The following is a 16993-nucleotide window of genomic DNA, read 5'->3' on the forward strand; positions in this document are numbered from 1 at the left end:
ATCTGCATGGAAATTAAGGGTCTCACTTTTAAGGCAGAAGCAGAGCGTTTCATGATCTTACCATGATTTGTACTTGTCCCTTTTACAGAAGTAAACGCCCGAGTTGGCTCACATGTTTGGTTTCTCAATCTCAGTACTTCACAGCATGGCCTGTTGTGCTGGAAAGGCTTTGCTGACATTTAAAATACTTCCATATTACTGTTTTAGTTCAGATCAGGAGCATGTCTTTGAAGTGAACTTCCCAGTCACCCCCCGCTTAATATGCTTGGGTTCATATTGTGGATTGGCTTTAGAGCCCAGATTCTTTTCAGATGAAATTAAACCAGATCCCACCTAATGAACCACTCCAACCACTAAAGGGTTTTCAGTCATGGGAATGGACAAGATAGTCTGAAAGAACTCCTCCCACCCCCCAAAACTGGGTCCTCAACACTCTAAAGTTTCCTCGTGTTCCACATTAGTTGCTAAAGTAGACAGCCTTTGCCTCTACTTCACTAAAAGAGGCCTTTTTGTTAGCAATAAGTTGCTCTGAGAGGATTATTCTAAAAAAATCAGATAACAGAAGTGCCCAACAAAATGCACATTACCTATGTCAAATCCAATTACGGTCTCTGATAAACACTGTATTCGCACATCATAAAAACAGTACCAGGCCAGACTAAAAACTCCTTCTCCCGGTGAAAGTTGCTTAAGGAAGAACCACTTGCCTCCAACAAAATCGCTTTAGTGAGTAACTGCTCACCAAAGGGACTAAGAGATTTGTAGACAAAGTTTTCTATCACTTTTGGAAACAAAATATTTCAAAATATGGGATGGAAAAATAAGAAAGATAACTACTGAAAATCCTTTTTGCATAGGTAATTATAATAATGTGTTTTCAATTACTGAAAGATAAAGAGACTAATGGTGAAATGAACATTGTACTAATAAACTCTAATACAAACTCAGTAGCATCCCTTCAGAAAAAGTTTATTCTCAAGTTTATTTCAGTAGTGCAGCTTTTCAAAGAGGATAAACCTATCCTCAAAGACACACGTTCACAGACAAATTGTGCAAGTTGTTCAGCACTGCTATTTGGCAAGGTCTCCAGCCAGATGGGTTTGCTAATGACTCTTGCAAGGTGTTTAAATCAGATTTTAGTGGAACACATGACTGCCATGTTTAATTACTCTAAGTTAATATAACTTAATGGACATTATTTGGTATTTAAGAGTCAGAGTTTTTGATGGAAAGTACAAAGACAAAATAGTCTTTTGCATTTGCTTCTGTACAAAGATAAACAAATTTGGCATTGTACAAYTGATTGGCTGGCTCACACCATACATGATTTCAATAGTTAAGCAGTATAACTGTTTTAGCTGAACATCAACTATACAAAATAAGGATACCAAAGCCTTGATTCCCTGCTTATTTATAACCCTTCCTAAGAGAAGTCATTCAGAATAATTATTATAGCAGAGGCAGACATTTGTTCAACTTACAAAAATGTTTCTTAGCCAATATATAGTAACAATGGATACAGACTATTATTTGTATCAGCTGAATATATATTTGAAATATTCTGTGATTTTCTTCAGCTTTGCCTGAATGCATTGAGCTACTGAAAGGAAACTGAGATCCAACCATAATCTTTAACTATTTCTTCTCCCAGAAGCATAACTTCAAAGATGCTCATTAGCTTCACTTCATCTTGTAAAAACTATACTTTTTGGCACATTACTATATATGAAACCGTAGCAAAATAAAAGGAATATAAAATAGTCCAAGCTATTATCATCCTGCTTTCACATCTCACAGATGCTAACACTGTAATCAAATCTTTGATTGCAGACACAAGTGGATGGCAAGCTACTTGCTGTTATGATTAATTTAAAATAATAAGAGAAAATCTGACACCTTTTGAAAATGTTTTCTTTAGGATATATTTTGGGGTAAAGCAGTTTTTCTCCTAGGTAACTAATCGATGCCTGCGAACACTCAAGATGATAGCTTTTGTCCCTTGACCTGTAAAGCTACCTCCTCAGCTGTATGACAGCACACAGCAAAGAGCTCAGCTTTCATAATGTGAACAAGGGAGCTCTCGAGGGCTGGACTCTCTCTGGACTGGGAAGCCAGGTAATCGGGATTCCAGGTGAAGGTGATACTCGCAGTGGACTGAGCAGAAACCTGAGCTAGTAGTGATGGCATTGGTTGTAGACAATAAAAGATAATGTAATTTTCAGATTTATATTTTTAACATTTATTAAAAAAGCAAGATGTATGTTCATTTCAAATTAAACAGTTAAAAATGTTAAAGCATACAAACAAATCAGTTGTGTACTAGCAGCATCCAATTGTTAGAATTTTCTAGAACTCCTCAGTACAGTCTTGGCAAGCTAAAAATATTACAACTTGCAACCAACTGACCTCACCATAGTGCAGATAAAACAAACTTTATAAAATTAACAATTTAAGGTTAAATAAGCTTAAATAAAGGTGTTAAATACAAGACACTTGATCAAAGCTTCTGTACAAAGATAAACAAATTTGGCATTGTACAATTGATTGGCTGGCTCACACCATACATGATTTCAATAGTTAAGCAGTATAACTGTTTTAGCTGAACATCAACTATACAAAAGTAACTGAAGTTGGGAGTGGGCTAACCCCTGTGAGCCATTTACAAGGCATATGCATCTTTAGAAAATCAGAACACTGTTTATATTCAGGCACCATTTGTTCCTGCAAATAAATAATCTCTAATGTATCTGCATCCAAACTAGTGTTAAACACATCAGTGCTAACATTTTATAAACACAGCTTTGTGACTATTCACTATACCTCCATTCTTATTGCTATGACAATGTGGACTGTGGAAATAAAACTACTGTACATACAAAAAATAGAGCACCTTTTAAACATTAAAGTATATGTCTGGTTATTCTTTTTATCTTACAATACTGAAGCCCAAGCTAATGTAAATTGCTTTAACATCTTCACCAATGCACCTGAAATGCAGGAACTAAAACCCCAAATATTCCTCTGCAGGCAAGCCCCAGCCAGAGCATCTTCTAAAAATGTCTAAAATGACACCAATAATTTTTACATTCATCTTCACACAAACAAACATCTGCTATTCTCTGCTTTCTTCATATGAATTTAAAGACAGATTACCACAGTTTTCTCTCCTGTTCAAATGAATGAAGCTGGATAGAGAATATAGCAGAAACACCTAAAATGGATTGTGAACACAGTGAAATTATTACCCCTCTAATTCAAAAATACAGCTGTTACACTGTTGAAGTAAGGATTTTCAAAGGGCCCAAACATTAGGATTTTTTGTCTATCGTATTGAAAAACCATTCTGTAAATTTCCTCAGCTGAGCAGCTGCCGTTTGAGACTCCTCTTGAAGTCTCATGTTATCTTGTCTCAGATGCTGTACCTCTGCTTGGAGAACTGCTTTGTCCTGTTTTTCCTGGTTAATAAAAGGTAAGTTGAATCAAGTGAGTAGCCATGATGACATTTATTTTTGTTGCTAATATTTCCGTGTAAGTCATACAGCTATATTTTGTTAAGCTCCCTAATCCATTGTGACAGCTACTAACCGCAATCTGAATTCCAAAATGTGCTCCAATGTTGTTTTGAAGAGAAAATATTGCAGGCTAAAAGAAAACTAGATTCTACTTCAATACAAGAATTTTAGAAGTTCATTTAACAAAAGACTCTAGCACTAAAAGAATAAGAAGCTCTYAGGTATCACAAATGATACCTGAGGGGTCAAGTCACAGAAATTTGATTTTAATCATATATTAAGTAGGAAATATAGCTGGTTTCAGAAATTTCCCTTACAGGATTATTTTCTTACCAAACGTGGTCTCTTCTAGCAGTCCTGGTACTGTTTCCAGCTCAGGAATTAGACAGTAAATGAGGCACAGGTCAAATCATTGTTAAATGATCAAGATCACAGAATCACAGAGTGGTTGAGGTTGGAAGGGACCTCTGGAGATCATCTAGTCCAACCCCCCTGCTCAAGCAGGGTCACCTAGAGCACATTGCACAGGATTGTATCTAGGTGGCTTCTGAATATCTCCAGRGAAGGAGACTCCACAACCTCTCTGGGCAACCTGTTCCAGTGCTCTGTCACCCTCACAGTGAAGAAGTATTTCCTCATGTTCAGATGGAACTGTCTGTGTTTCAGTTTGTGCCTGTTGCCTTGCGTCCTGTCGCTTGGCACCGCTGAAAAGAGTCTGGCCCCACCCTCTTGACACCCTCCCTTCAGATACTTATACATGTTGATGAGATCCCCCCTCAGCCTTCTCTTCTCCAGGCTGAACAGTCCCAGCTGTCTCAGCCTTTCCTCATAAGAGAGATGTTCCAGTCCCCTAATCATCTTTGTAGCCCTTCGCTGGACTTGCTCCAGTAGTGCCACATCCCTCTTGTACTGGGGAGCCCAGAACTGGACACAGTACTCCAGATATGGCCTCACCAGGGCTGAGTAGAGGGGGAGAATCACCTCCCTCGACTGCTGGCAACACTCTTCCTCATGCACCCCAGGATGCCATTGGCCTTCTTGGCCACAAGGGCACATTGCTGCCTCGTGGTTAGCTTGGTGTCCACCAGCACTCCCAGGTCCTTCTCCGCAGAGCTGCTTTCCAGCAGGTCAACCCCCAACCTGTCCTGGTGCATGGGGTTATTCCTCCCTAGGTGCAGGACTCTGCACTTGCCTTTGCTGAACTTCATGAGGTTCCTCTCCGCCCACCTCTCCAGCCTGTCCAGGTCTCTCTGAATGGCAGCACAGCCCTCTGGTGTCTCAGCCACTCCTCCCAGTTTTGTATCGTCAGCAAATTTGCTGAGGGTGCACTCTGTCCCTTCATCCAGGTCATTTACCACAAGGCAACACAGACGACAAATCTGGTGTTAACTACTCAACAATAGTGCCTGTGTGCATATTCCCATCCATTGTTAAATCCAAGATACCATAAATGAAATGGAGATAAAGTACCTCATATTCACTCTGGGATATGACTGTATGTGGGCTATTCTGGAGTAGTTAATGACCTGTAAATCTGTTAGCCTTGCAGCAACTTGTTTACATAACCATTTCCACGGGACCTTCTGCGCCTCAGTGTACTGACCAACCACTGAGCTCTACAATTCATTGATTATCCTCATGTTATCTAGTTTAACTGATGTATTTTTTTCAAGCCCTTGATGAACTCTGCATAAAAATATAGCTATTAAAACTGAAGAATAACAATGCTGGTAATTTTTTACCTTTCTCAGGTCAGTTTGTAGCTGCCGGAGGATCACCTCTAGCTGGTTTACTTTTCCAGTCAGAGTAGTAGGAGCGTGTTCCCTGTAAAGTAAGCGACTACCTTACTCTGGGTGAGTTAAAAACATTTCCCCCCTGCCAGGTTTTGCAGAATAATACTTGTAGTGATAGCAAGGGAAACAAAGCAGTTTAGGGATAGCTGGGAAAATACAGATGAAAACAGAAACAGTGGAAGCTGAAGCATAAACCATTGCTGCGATACCCTAAATATGACACTGCCTCTCATGCTACTCAGGGAGAAATTAAAATAATTTTAAGAAGGAATGTTTTAGGAATTATTTGCACATACTTTCACAGAGCAAGTCAAACCCACTGCTAAATCGTGTGCTCAGTACACTTGTTAACAAGCTGCTTTCTGATAAGGACTGTACTAATCTGAAGCAAGCTGCAGCAGCAGTTATGGCAAATCAAAAGAGCTGTTAGAGTTCTTTTGTCTAGTCTACAGTTGTGCCATTTCCAGTAAAAGATAAACCTATGACTTTATGAAGACAAACATTTTGTTTAAAGGTCAAAACACATGAAATATTGCCACAGGTTAATCAAATACATGACTGAAGGAAAATACTGAGAAGAGCTTCTCTTTCTGTATGACAATGAGCACTCTGGGAGAGAGTTTCATATATGTTATAGATGAAATTAGACATAATGTAAATTATTTTGTCTAGAAGAGAGAATATGTAGTTGTACACAAAGCTGAATCAGGTGCTTCATGCAAGTGTGCAAATAGGACAGGTTTGCCAATGTTAAAAGTGGAACATCTTAAACAGCCTTTTGCAATCCTTACTGCTCACTAGCTGGTGGAAAGATGTGGTCTTAAAAGTCATTAAAAGAAATGTGCTTTACCATGTAAGCAAGTTAAGTTGTGTAAAATTGGTTCAAATTAAAATGTGATAGTCTAACAAGCATGAAGACTAAAAGCTTTATTTTCCCTCCATTTCCTTTCTTCCAATCCTGCAGTTGAAAAGCAAAACTAATCAAAGAAGTGTTCTTCTTTTACGGTGTACTAATGGACAGATTCTACAGTTGAATCTCTATTTTTAAAACAAGTAAACTCCCCACACAGAGAAGATGGGAAAAAAAAAGAGTATAATTAATTCTCTCTTAGAGCACCAGGTGTGAGGAATTAGGACAGTTATGACACTAAAGTCTTCTTCAGCCCTCAGTCACAATTCTCTTGATTCATTTCTCTGTGTATAAATAGAAAATTATGGATTTGCAAGTAGTAATTTTTGCTTGAACATGTATTCATGTATTTCCTTGAACAGTTGCAAAAGTTAGACCTGTTGCACGGTCTGAGACATTTGCTACAGATAAGGTTATTGCATACTGCAGAGTTATAGGTCCTGTTCTCTGTTCTGTTCAGATGAAAATAGAAAAAAGCACAATACAAACTATTGTATAGGAGGAATACAATGAAAAATTCAACTCTGAGGTGCAGTAGATCAGTGCAAAGTGACCAGCCAAAATTCTGTGTACCTAACTGTACTCTGTATTAGAGGCCTATTTCAGAGAGAGCACTTTTTCTGGCTATACTGCAAAATTCCTRGATGGAACTGCTCTGATGCTGGTTGCAAGAGACGACATTTTCCAGAAGCAATTTAAAGGCATGTTCAGTCAAGGCAACAAGTCTATCAACAAATAACAGTGAAGTATGTATATAGACAATTAGACATCATGCTTTTGGAGATAAAACCCTATGACCCATTTTCATAGAGTTTCTCGAGAAAGCTTCCTGGTATGGTCATGTAGATGGCAAAAATATTTATGGGATATGTGGTTATTATGGTACATCAGGATTTAAGGAAGATGTGTTTGTCTAGTAATTCATGATCTAATTCTAACTGATTTCTTCATGATGTGACTTCATGATCTGCTTGCCTTGAAAGCAAGTTTTAGGAATTTTATTCTTACAGCAACTATTTTGCAAGACAGTCTCATTAAGTGGCTTTTTTGAAGCTAACAAGCTTGGCAGTCCCCTGTCAATAAAGCCTATCAGCTGATGAGCTGCAAAAGTCATTCTTAACTTTCATAAAGCAGTAGTTAGACCAAAATAATTCCACCCAATGTTCTATTTTCTTGACAGCTCTTCAGGTCTTACAGACATTGGGCTAATTTCTGAACAGTTTCAATCAAATTCTAAACTTTCCATAGTCAAAGGTCATGCAATAAACTATACAATTACATCCTGAAAAGGCTGTGTTCACTACTACCCTGCAAGTGTCATATCTGATGTCAGGACAATTTCAACATTCCAGTGTGCTGATCTTGAATAAGTATTTCTCTTTCTAATTTTCCTTATACAGAAAACAGAAAAAAAGGAAAACAAGAGCTTTTTTTTTTTAATGTAGTACATGTAATTTTAAAACCTGAACATTTTCAGAGCAGTAGTGCTTTTTTTCCTCCTCTCCTTTTTTCACATTATTGACATGTTGACTTTCCCCTCCCGTTTTGATTTGTCTGCCCATATTACCCATCTTTCYCAGTTTTGTCTCTCCACTTCCTTTCCTGTCCCCTCCCTTTTTGGGGGGGAGAGAGCATTTAATTTAGCGAAAAAAACATAGCCCATCTACTTTCTGCTGTTCTGAGAGCAGGATTTGCCATCTTCCAGCTGCAAAGGGAGTCCCTCTCTTACAGCTATTTTTCCTGTACCACCTCTACCACAAGGAACAGGAGGGGAAGAGAACTCCCATCATCATGTAACATGCAACATTAAGAGAAAATATTTTTTTCTATTTTTTAAGAAATTTGCTCTAATTCTGACATACCCAGTAGCCTCAAGGAAATCTTTTCCATCTGTGGGACTCTCATCCAATGGTAACTCTTGTACTCCCTCCAAATCCTGAGCTTGCTGCATATCATTCAGGGTACAAAAAGATGCTACTCTCTGATCTGTAAAAAAAGTAATGTAAGGATATGTGTAAATATGGACATATATACCAAACAAAAGCCTATATTATAGTTGCTTTCCAGGCACAGTTAGAGAAAGGGATGTAGGTTTCTACATCATAGTTTTGAAGATAATCAGCAGATATAAAGTATATTCCAGTTAGTTGGTTTCCCAACATCTGCATCCAAAGGCAACCTCAAAGCCCATTGTTTTGCATGTATCAGCAGAGTAAAACAGATTTGTTGCTGATTTAAAGAGTAATTTGGTCTTGATGAAATCCCTAGAAAATCTTTGAGAATTCAGGGCCACAACCAATGACAATAACAATTCAGTGAAAAGGTTTGCATTTTCCATGGATTCAAAACCACCAGATTCCTCAGAAATCTGCACTGTTCAGTTTGTACTGTTTTACTGGCTCAAGTATTTGCAGAACCTCCTGGTAATCTGCATACTTGAAAAACAATAAATTAATGCTGTTCTTATCAATTGAGTTTTTGTCATTATTTTACTACAACACACCATTCTCTACGTTGCATTTCACTGGAACATAGTCTAACAAGCACAAATATAATTACCCATGGATATACAGTGCAGTTGCCAAAATACACCAATCACCACATAATAAAACTATGCCATGCAGATCATCATTGCACAGAACAGGAGTAAATGATGCATTCATTATGATTTAAATTTTCTTCTATGAACAATCCATATTCTGTGGAGATTGATTAAAGTGATTTCTGTCAACAAAATCCATGCCTATAAGTTTGTATAAATTCTGTGCACAACATGCCTGCCTTGCCCTTTCTCCCCTCGCTCTGCCACCCCGCAGGCCCAAAGCTTGCATCACCATGCAAACGTGCAAACATAGCAAATATTAAAGAAAGTTTACAAAAGGTAAAAGTCATCAATCCCAGATCATCACCTAGAAACGGCGTGTAATGACAGAGCGGCCCAAGTTCTTCATCTGAGTCAAAACCTGGAATAAGATTTAGAACGTTCCTATAAACAAGATAGACCATCTCCACTAAAGTAGCTGTGGCCTTATGTTAAGTTCACATAATGGAACACTCCCAGTGCAGCTCATGCTGCCTGTCACCGTCCACCTTTCAAAAACATTTTTACACAACACCAGCATTACAGTAAAGCATGAGATTTCATGCCCCATGTTTCTTACATTAACACCCGGTATTGTAACACACAGCATGACAACTTGGCACAACACACAAAAAAACAACCCCCCAGACTCTAAACACCCCCCAAAAAAGTGAATGTAAGCCAGATCATCTTAACTAGGAAGAAAATTCTGTTTTAAAGGTTTTATCAAATAAAAATAGGAAAATAAATCACTAAAGAGCTCTTTAAGGAGATTTTTAAATGATCACTTTTAAGGATTAGCAAAGGCTGACAACTCATTATATAATAAAGCTAAGCTGCATGCCATTTTTTTTCCATTTTTAAAGATCACAGGTGATTTCTCCTCATTTTATCCTATTTCTGACTAGCAATGGATCTCAAAAAACATGAACATGACTTTTTCATATATATTGACAATAAGGCAAGAATATAATTTTAAACTCATAATCAATTACATAACTTTGAGAACTGAAACACCTTAGTTTGAATAGATTTAAGTAGTACAGATAAGCTAAAACTAGTTTCCCTACTCAAATGCAGTTTGTAGGCCTGAAACAAGACTGTATAAACAATCAGGCTGACAAAGGCATGGGGCATAAGTCTGATGTACACATCTAACTCTGTCTCATTTTTATACTTTGTTCACATTTTCATTACACTTGATAGAAGAAAACAGTCAGCAACAAATATTACACTACTGCTATTTTTTCTATGTTATGACTTCATTAATGGCCAATAATATGTGACATGCATGACACTGCCTCTGAGACAATTCTACTCCAATATAAAAACCTGAATTTTTCTCCCACTGCTGAGTAAGCTTAATTGAAGAGAATGGTCACTTGTCTGTCTCACTGCAGTTAAGAAATTACTTTGTCAGTTGAAAATGTTTTGTGAGTTTGTTCTTCCTAGCAGTATTTGAAAGTATCTTTTTCTTGACGGATAAAAGCATGGGCATAAAGGGATACATGCAGCCATTAATGAAATCACGATTAATTTTTTTAAACACAATATTTTATAATATTTTCATATTACTTCTAAGCACAACAAAAAAGTATAAAAACACAGGTGCTTGCAATGAAGTATAACGAAAGCATTAACTTTTTCTTTCTTGCATAATTGCTAATAAATTCCAACTGCACATCATTTAAAAATAATTAACACATAGAGTAGGAAATTTACTATTAAACTCTTTCTCTAATTTCATGGTATAAGTTTAAAATATTTTTCCAGTATTCAGTTCTTTATAAAATATGAAACCATATTCTCATATTCAGCAGGTGAGGAACATTGATGATCAGGTGAGGGCACTATATGGTCTCCTATCATATAATAAACAAGAGTCTCCTATCATATACTATATAAATTTTTGTGATGCTCCTCCAAGAACAGTTATTTAATTTTTAAAAGCCAGGTTAGTGTCAAATCTGCTCCCTCAACAAGTTAGTAAAAACAATAAACTGCTTTAATAACTAGCACATCAGCAAGATCCCTGAGTAGCAAAAATTTTTGCCTTTGAATAGTTTTTAATGTTATGGAAAACAGAAAAGTGAGCAACCAAATAGGATTTTTCCTAAGCATGTAGTTGAATGACACATTTTTTATTTTCAATAACTATATCAAGTCCCACTTATCTCCCTATAAATATTCACGTTTAGTAATAGTTTTACCAATTTGTCATTTACATCAGAACTTTTTTTAAACTTGAACTGTGGTTAAAGTTGAACTTGTGCTTCCATGAGCAAAATCTTCTTATAGATTTTGGTTTTATTTGTTTYTAACAGAATGGGCTTCATGTTCTACACATGAAAGTGAAATCAAAGCTACCTTCATTAACAGTTAAGGTTTTGAAAGAAATCAAGTCTGTTTCTGACTATGATATTACAGACATAAGCTCTGTTTTCTCCAACCTGTGAGGACATCTTCAATTCAAGTGATGAAGTGCAAACTAAACAGAAGAAAATACATGTAATCTCAGAGCTCTAATTTTTGTCCAGAACATCCTTGTAAAGCCAACAAGTAGGAACCATGCACAGAAAACTGAGAAAATATATTAGTGTTTTTATCAAAAGCTTAAGCAACAGATGACTTGTGAAAGACACAAAGATGAGACAAAATTTGTCTCACTTGAAGGTAATAGAATTGTATAGTTGTAACCACACAGAATTTGAGCCTGGATTTGCATTGTTTCAACCTACTAATAATAGGCCAAAAAACTTCAGGCAAATTTCAGGTACTGGAGATCAGAAAATGCTAAAATCAGTATGGTTTATGAAGTAGCCCTCTCATTATTAAGGCAAAGTCTACCCACAAGCATATACTGACTTACACACTGAAGCAAACACGAGTTATGCATGTATGCATTTGAAATGACCAAATGTAACCTAAATATTTTCAATTTCTATTTTTCTAGAAGTTTAACATACTAAGTTGGTTAAAATATCTATCTCTTATGTTGAATGCTTCACTTCTTCCTCATTATGTTTTCCGTAGCATTACTTGTATTACGCTATAAAGATTTTAAATGGAAATGTTAAAACAATATTAATTATGGTAGCACAGATGTTTCTGCAAAGATAAACTAGAATTAAGAAATACTGCATTCTGATTAGCATGACTAGTAGACAGTCATAAAAATAACCTGGAAAAAAATCAGTGGTTGAAACTACCTGTTTTAATGAATTAAATCAGGGACATCAGAGGGACTTTCTTAGGCTGTTTATCCCCATAGTATGATTTACRAAATACTTAACAGTTTTTTAAGCAGGTTATAACCGGTTTAAAGTAAGACAAATAGTACTAAGATCTATTTATAATAACAACATATTTGTTTGTGTCAGTCCTCTTTTCCTAGAATGACAGAAACAGCTATGGACATCTGGAAAGGCTTCTCCCTTTGCCCACCCCAATTTTTCTACACGATCCAAAATTAGCTATCATCAGCTTTAACATAACACACGTGTTCAAAGCCTGTCTTTCTTTCCTCCTAGCTTTCCAACTTAGAAGGATAATACAAAAAGAGAATCAAAAAAACATTGTCTCCTTCTCCCTTATTCTTTTCTGAGATTTCTTTGTTCTCCCTGCTCTCATTTGGCTCGCCAATTTATTCCATAAATCTCCATATCTTTATCTTTACTCAGTTCAGCATGTTGCTTTCTCTCTTGGTTTCTTTAACTTCTCCTTTAGCCCCCAATTTCCCTCCCCCAAACCCTGCCTTTTCTCTTTCRCTGCGCAGTCACACCCACTTCTCTACCTATTTTTTATTGCTTGCCTCAGGAGTGGATACAAAGGTATTTGCCCATTGAACTAGTGTGCCAATTGCTCCCTGCTGACTCTCTCTCTGTAGTCCACACCAAAATAAAAATAAAGGAACTGGAGTTTCCACTTTCACACTTTCCACATGTGAAAGAAATTGAAGGGTACCCCTTGCTGTTGACTGCATGAATGATAAAGATGATCTCTGTGCAAACCTTACAGGCCTGCAGTGGAAGGCAGTGCAAAGACTTAAGCAACATTGCACAAGGCTCCAGCTTATACACACTGACCCTCAGGAGAAACAGCTCAGACTCAAAACCTTACTCACGCAGCTTCTGGAGCTTGTGGAGCAAACCCCTGCACAGCTCTCCATTGCACTGTGAAGACCTGTCTTATGAATAATAAAGGATTTTCAGGAAAAGTTTGAAGATAACATTCAGCTCCCCACAAAAGTTCTTGGAAGCAAAAGCATTTAAAATGAAATCCTCACAATGTGAAAAGCAGTACTCTCATTGTGCCTTTAATGCAAAAAAGTCATCACAGCTTCTGGAGCTTTTTCAGAGCCACTAACTCCACCCTTGTGGACCACAGTTTAGAAACTTGTTCTACATAAGACCAAGGCTTCAGTAGGATGCAAGTCAATACTGATGAATAAACAACTTTCCCAACTGTCCAGTTGAGAAAAAAATAGCTAAAAATGATCCCCTTCTTGTCTCATCTGTGAGTAAATTCTTAGTTCAGATGATGGTTGCAAAAATCTTGCTACTGTATTTAATTCTTAATCAACTAACTCCAATATTATAAACCTCTAAAAAAAGGCTATTTATAATATATGATATTAACCTGGGTACAACTACATTTTAAGAGAGACAGAAGAAGATAGTGAAGTTTGCATTATGGATTTTGAACTGATAAAAATGTTTGGGTTGCCTGTATACAGACTGGAGAGACCGAGGGGCGAAAATCCTGACTTTGGAATCAGACTGGTAATTCTAATGAGCTGACATTAAGAAAAGACTTTTTTTACAAGGAAAAAGCCAAAATGAAGTTTTGTGTCCAGGTTCCAGCACAGAGCACAGCATTTAAATATCAGCTTGGTAAAGCCAAACTAGAGATAAATTCTAACATTAATTTATTAGCTCAGTATTAAGCCCTATCCATTTTTTGATCCTTTTTAATTGAAGGGATTTTTTGGTTATTTTAGGATTTTTTTTCAGACGGTCCAATACAAAATGTGAACACATTTCCATCCAGTTTATTAGAAAGATGGAAGTAGTTTTATATTCATAAGTATATGATCTTTAGGATCAGCCACTCTTTTTCACATTGATAGAATGCAGATCAGTAGTTCCAAGCTATTTTTAAATACCAGCTTCAAGTGACTCCTCAGTTTTGAAGGACAACATTAAAATACACAAGGAAACAGCATCTGCCAATTCATATCCAATTATTTTAAAAGCAAATCATAAGCCACATTCCCTTCCAGTGAATTTTTCATGATATGCCAATCAGTTATTCTTATTTAAATTACTTACTAATTGTGAGACATAGTACACAGGAAGTTGACCAACGGTGTAAAAAAAATTCTATTCCTAGTCAAAAGATTCAAATTGGCCTACTATTTAGTCAAAATATTTTATAAATTATCTAACATATGCACAGATGTCTCCACTGAAGAGTCCTAAACAGAAAAGAATTCTATTTCTGCATACAAAACTAGTGTATTATTTACTCTTCAAATTCTTCTAAGAATTCAAAAAAAAAAAAAAAAAATCCCCAGTAACACAGTTTCTATCTTGTGACTCAGGTTGTCAGTTCTTTGTTTTTAGTTACAAATATATCTGAGATATTTGCAATTAAAACCTAACAAGTAAATACTCCCTCCCTAAAATAGAGCACTGTATTTAGCTATGTTTTTCTACCTCTCTCTTATAAATTCAAATGGTAATTACATTCACATAACACTTTCAAAGTGAAATTCTGCAAACTGATTAAATGAAGGATACTTTTATTCTAATTCCAATATTAAGAAGTAAAAACAAATAAAATGTATTAAAGGTTTTTTTWWAAAAAAAAAACTTCTTGAAAACAGGAGCATAATTAGTGCAGAATAAGAGTTTTTAGTTAACTGAACTCTCAATTTTTATATATAGTAGTTAAAAATATTCTTCATGTACAAAATTACAAAGTCTGTCTTGTACGGATCCAAATCTATTTTCAGCTGTTTAAGATGCCAATAACAAATACCAGAATTTTCCCTGAGCAATTAAGCATACAAACACATGGGAACAGTTGTCAGACTCTCAGCTTTACAATACTTCCTACCAGCTACAAGCTCAACAGACATGTTTAAGTACTACTGAACAGAAATTCATGAATATAAAGTTAATCAGTTTAAGAAACAATACAGTACTTTAGATTGCTAAACATCACTGTTCCATAGATTTTTTGAAATGTTAATGTTGACATTCAAATTAGTATAGTAAGGTGATCTGAATAGCTTTTTATCAAATTGAAATTTAATCACTTCATACTTAGAGAAGAACTCATACCAGAAACCCGATTACCACGGTTGCTTCTAGTTGAAAAAAAACACAAGAACATCTCATCACTAACTCCACGAACAGTTTTCCTCATATAGGTAATATGTGCATCTTAAATGATAATATGATTGTGATAACATCACTGTTGTTATTTTCGGTTCCCTTTGACTTCTCATACCTTCACTAATGACAGTAATACAAGTTAACAAATGGCAGAGACTTTAGGACAGCACAGTGACCTAACCAAAACATCTCACAGAAACAACAAAACACTTAAACATATAACTGTATATATCCATATATACATTCAAACAAACATCCACCCCTCTCAGTTTATAAATTAAGTATGTGTATGTAAGTTTAGCCGTCAGAAAGCTGAATGAGGTTTTTTCTTTAGTTAGCTTGGTTTTATAATTTAATAATGTAAACTTAGTCTTGCACCTGAAATTCTACTACTGGAAAACATAGCATACATTTTTGATGTTTTTTGAGAGCTTATTATGAAAACTGAGAGGGACCCATTTGGATAACACATTCAAAGTTTATAAACACAACACAATAGACCCAGAGAAGTGTTATTCCCGGTCTCATTTTAAGTTTCTAACTTAGGTGCTTTGAATTGCTCCCTCAAAGCACCTGATTTTTCCAATTGATTATAGAGGGAACTTAGGAACTTTCATCCTAAGTGGATGAATTACAGCTAAGATAGATACTGAAAGTATCACCCCAAATTGTCAGTGACAATCTTCTGAATTGAAAAGTGATACTGCCAAAAGAACTAAAGAACTACGGAGACAAACATTGGATTTTGGTGATTCAAAATGTGGCTACACAATATATTAAAAAGAAAAGTTTCTGTATGGAACAGTGATCTTTATTGAAGTTTTCCTGTTACCTTCAAACGCTCGTGCAGCATCTACCAGGTGGGACCAGTCTAGCCCTGTGGCAGTGTCTGGCAGGGGCATCAGGCCAGGATCATTGAATTTGGCTTTATCAGATAAGGACCCATCTGAGAACCAGAATTCATCTAAACAATAAACACAATAATTAGTCTTCCTATAACAGTGATGTACAACTAATTTTGAAACTATTATAATGAACTGTTAAAATTTATAAGCAAAGCATGCTTATCCTCATTTTCTTTGTTTCCATCTTTTCCTGTTCAGTACTCAACATGGGTGGAACAATTGTTAAACTCAGGCAGAATAAGATGGGGAGCATTTTTAAAGATCTTTTTGTGCCACTTTACCCATGATGTGTTCTTTGCATTTTCCTGTGAATGCTGTGCGAGTAGGCAGCATCCGTTCTTAAAGTATACCATATTAAACCTGAGCACTGAGTAAAAAAATTGCTAGATATACAAAATAGTATTTTTAAGAAGGCTGTGAAACAACACCTGAGATTTACATGCAGAATTTTATATTGAAACTGAGACGTTTCAGTTCCAAAAGCAATTTCAAAAATATCGCCTGCTCTTAATATCTTTGTAATTTCTAGCCTATACTCAAACTCACTTTCACATTGAAAATACTACTCTATCAATTTAATATTTCTAACTGTACATCCAAGGATGTAAGACTTGTGTACTGATCTCTAAATTCCAGTGAGCTATAACTCACAGTATACTAAAGATACTGTGTACATTTTGATTAATGTACCATATCTAAAGATAATTTAAACACAGCTTTCAGTTATGCAGTCTTTTAGAAAGATACTATGCACATACATCTTAGCAGAGGAGAAGATTATTTTTATAACTACCTTAAATATTTTTTTACATTTTCCTTTTCTAGCTATACCAATCTTTGCTCGGATCAATGTGAACACAGTAAAGTGAATACCACTGAGTAGGCACATAG

The 16993-nt window shown here is 36.1% G+C and overlaps 1 protein-coding gene across 1 annotated transcript in view; it reads right to left on the reverse strand.

Annotated features, from left to right (window-relative positions):
* Nucleotides 1–2215: 2215 nt before the first annotated feature.
* The window catches only part of SIPA1L2 (signal induced proliferation associated 1 like 2), a 93008-nt gene continuing 78230 nt past the window's right edge, over nucleotides 2216–16993 (reverse strand). The window contains exons 17-20 of the mRNA XM_026081536.1: nucleotides 16030–16161; nucleotides 8078–8201; nucleotides 5255–5336; nucleotides 2216–3455 (exon numbers count right to left, since the gene is read on the reverse strand). Coding sequence (XP_025937321.1) covers nucleotides 3309–3455; nucleotides 5255–5336; nucleotides 8078–8201; nucleotides 16030–16161 — 485 coding nt within the window. The 3' untranslated portion in view covers nucleotides 2216–3308. The remainder of the gene's footprint in view (nucleotides 3456–5254; nucleotides 5337–8077; nucleotides 8202–16029; nucleotides 16162–16993) is intronic.

The sequence above is a fragment of the Apteryx rowi genome, unplaced genomic scaffold (genome assembly GCF_003343035.1).
Source record: "Apteryx rowi isolate R43461 unplaced genomic scaffold, aptRow1 scaffold_552, whole genome shotgun sequence".
In the NCBI taxonomy this organism is placed as follows: Eukaryota; Metazoa; Chordata; class Aves; order Apterygiformes; family Apterygidae; genus Apteryx; species Apteryx rowi.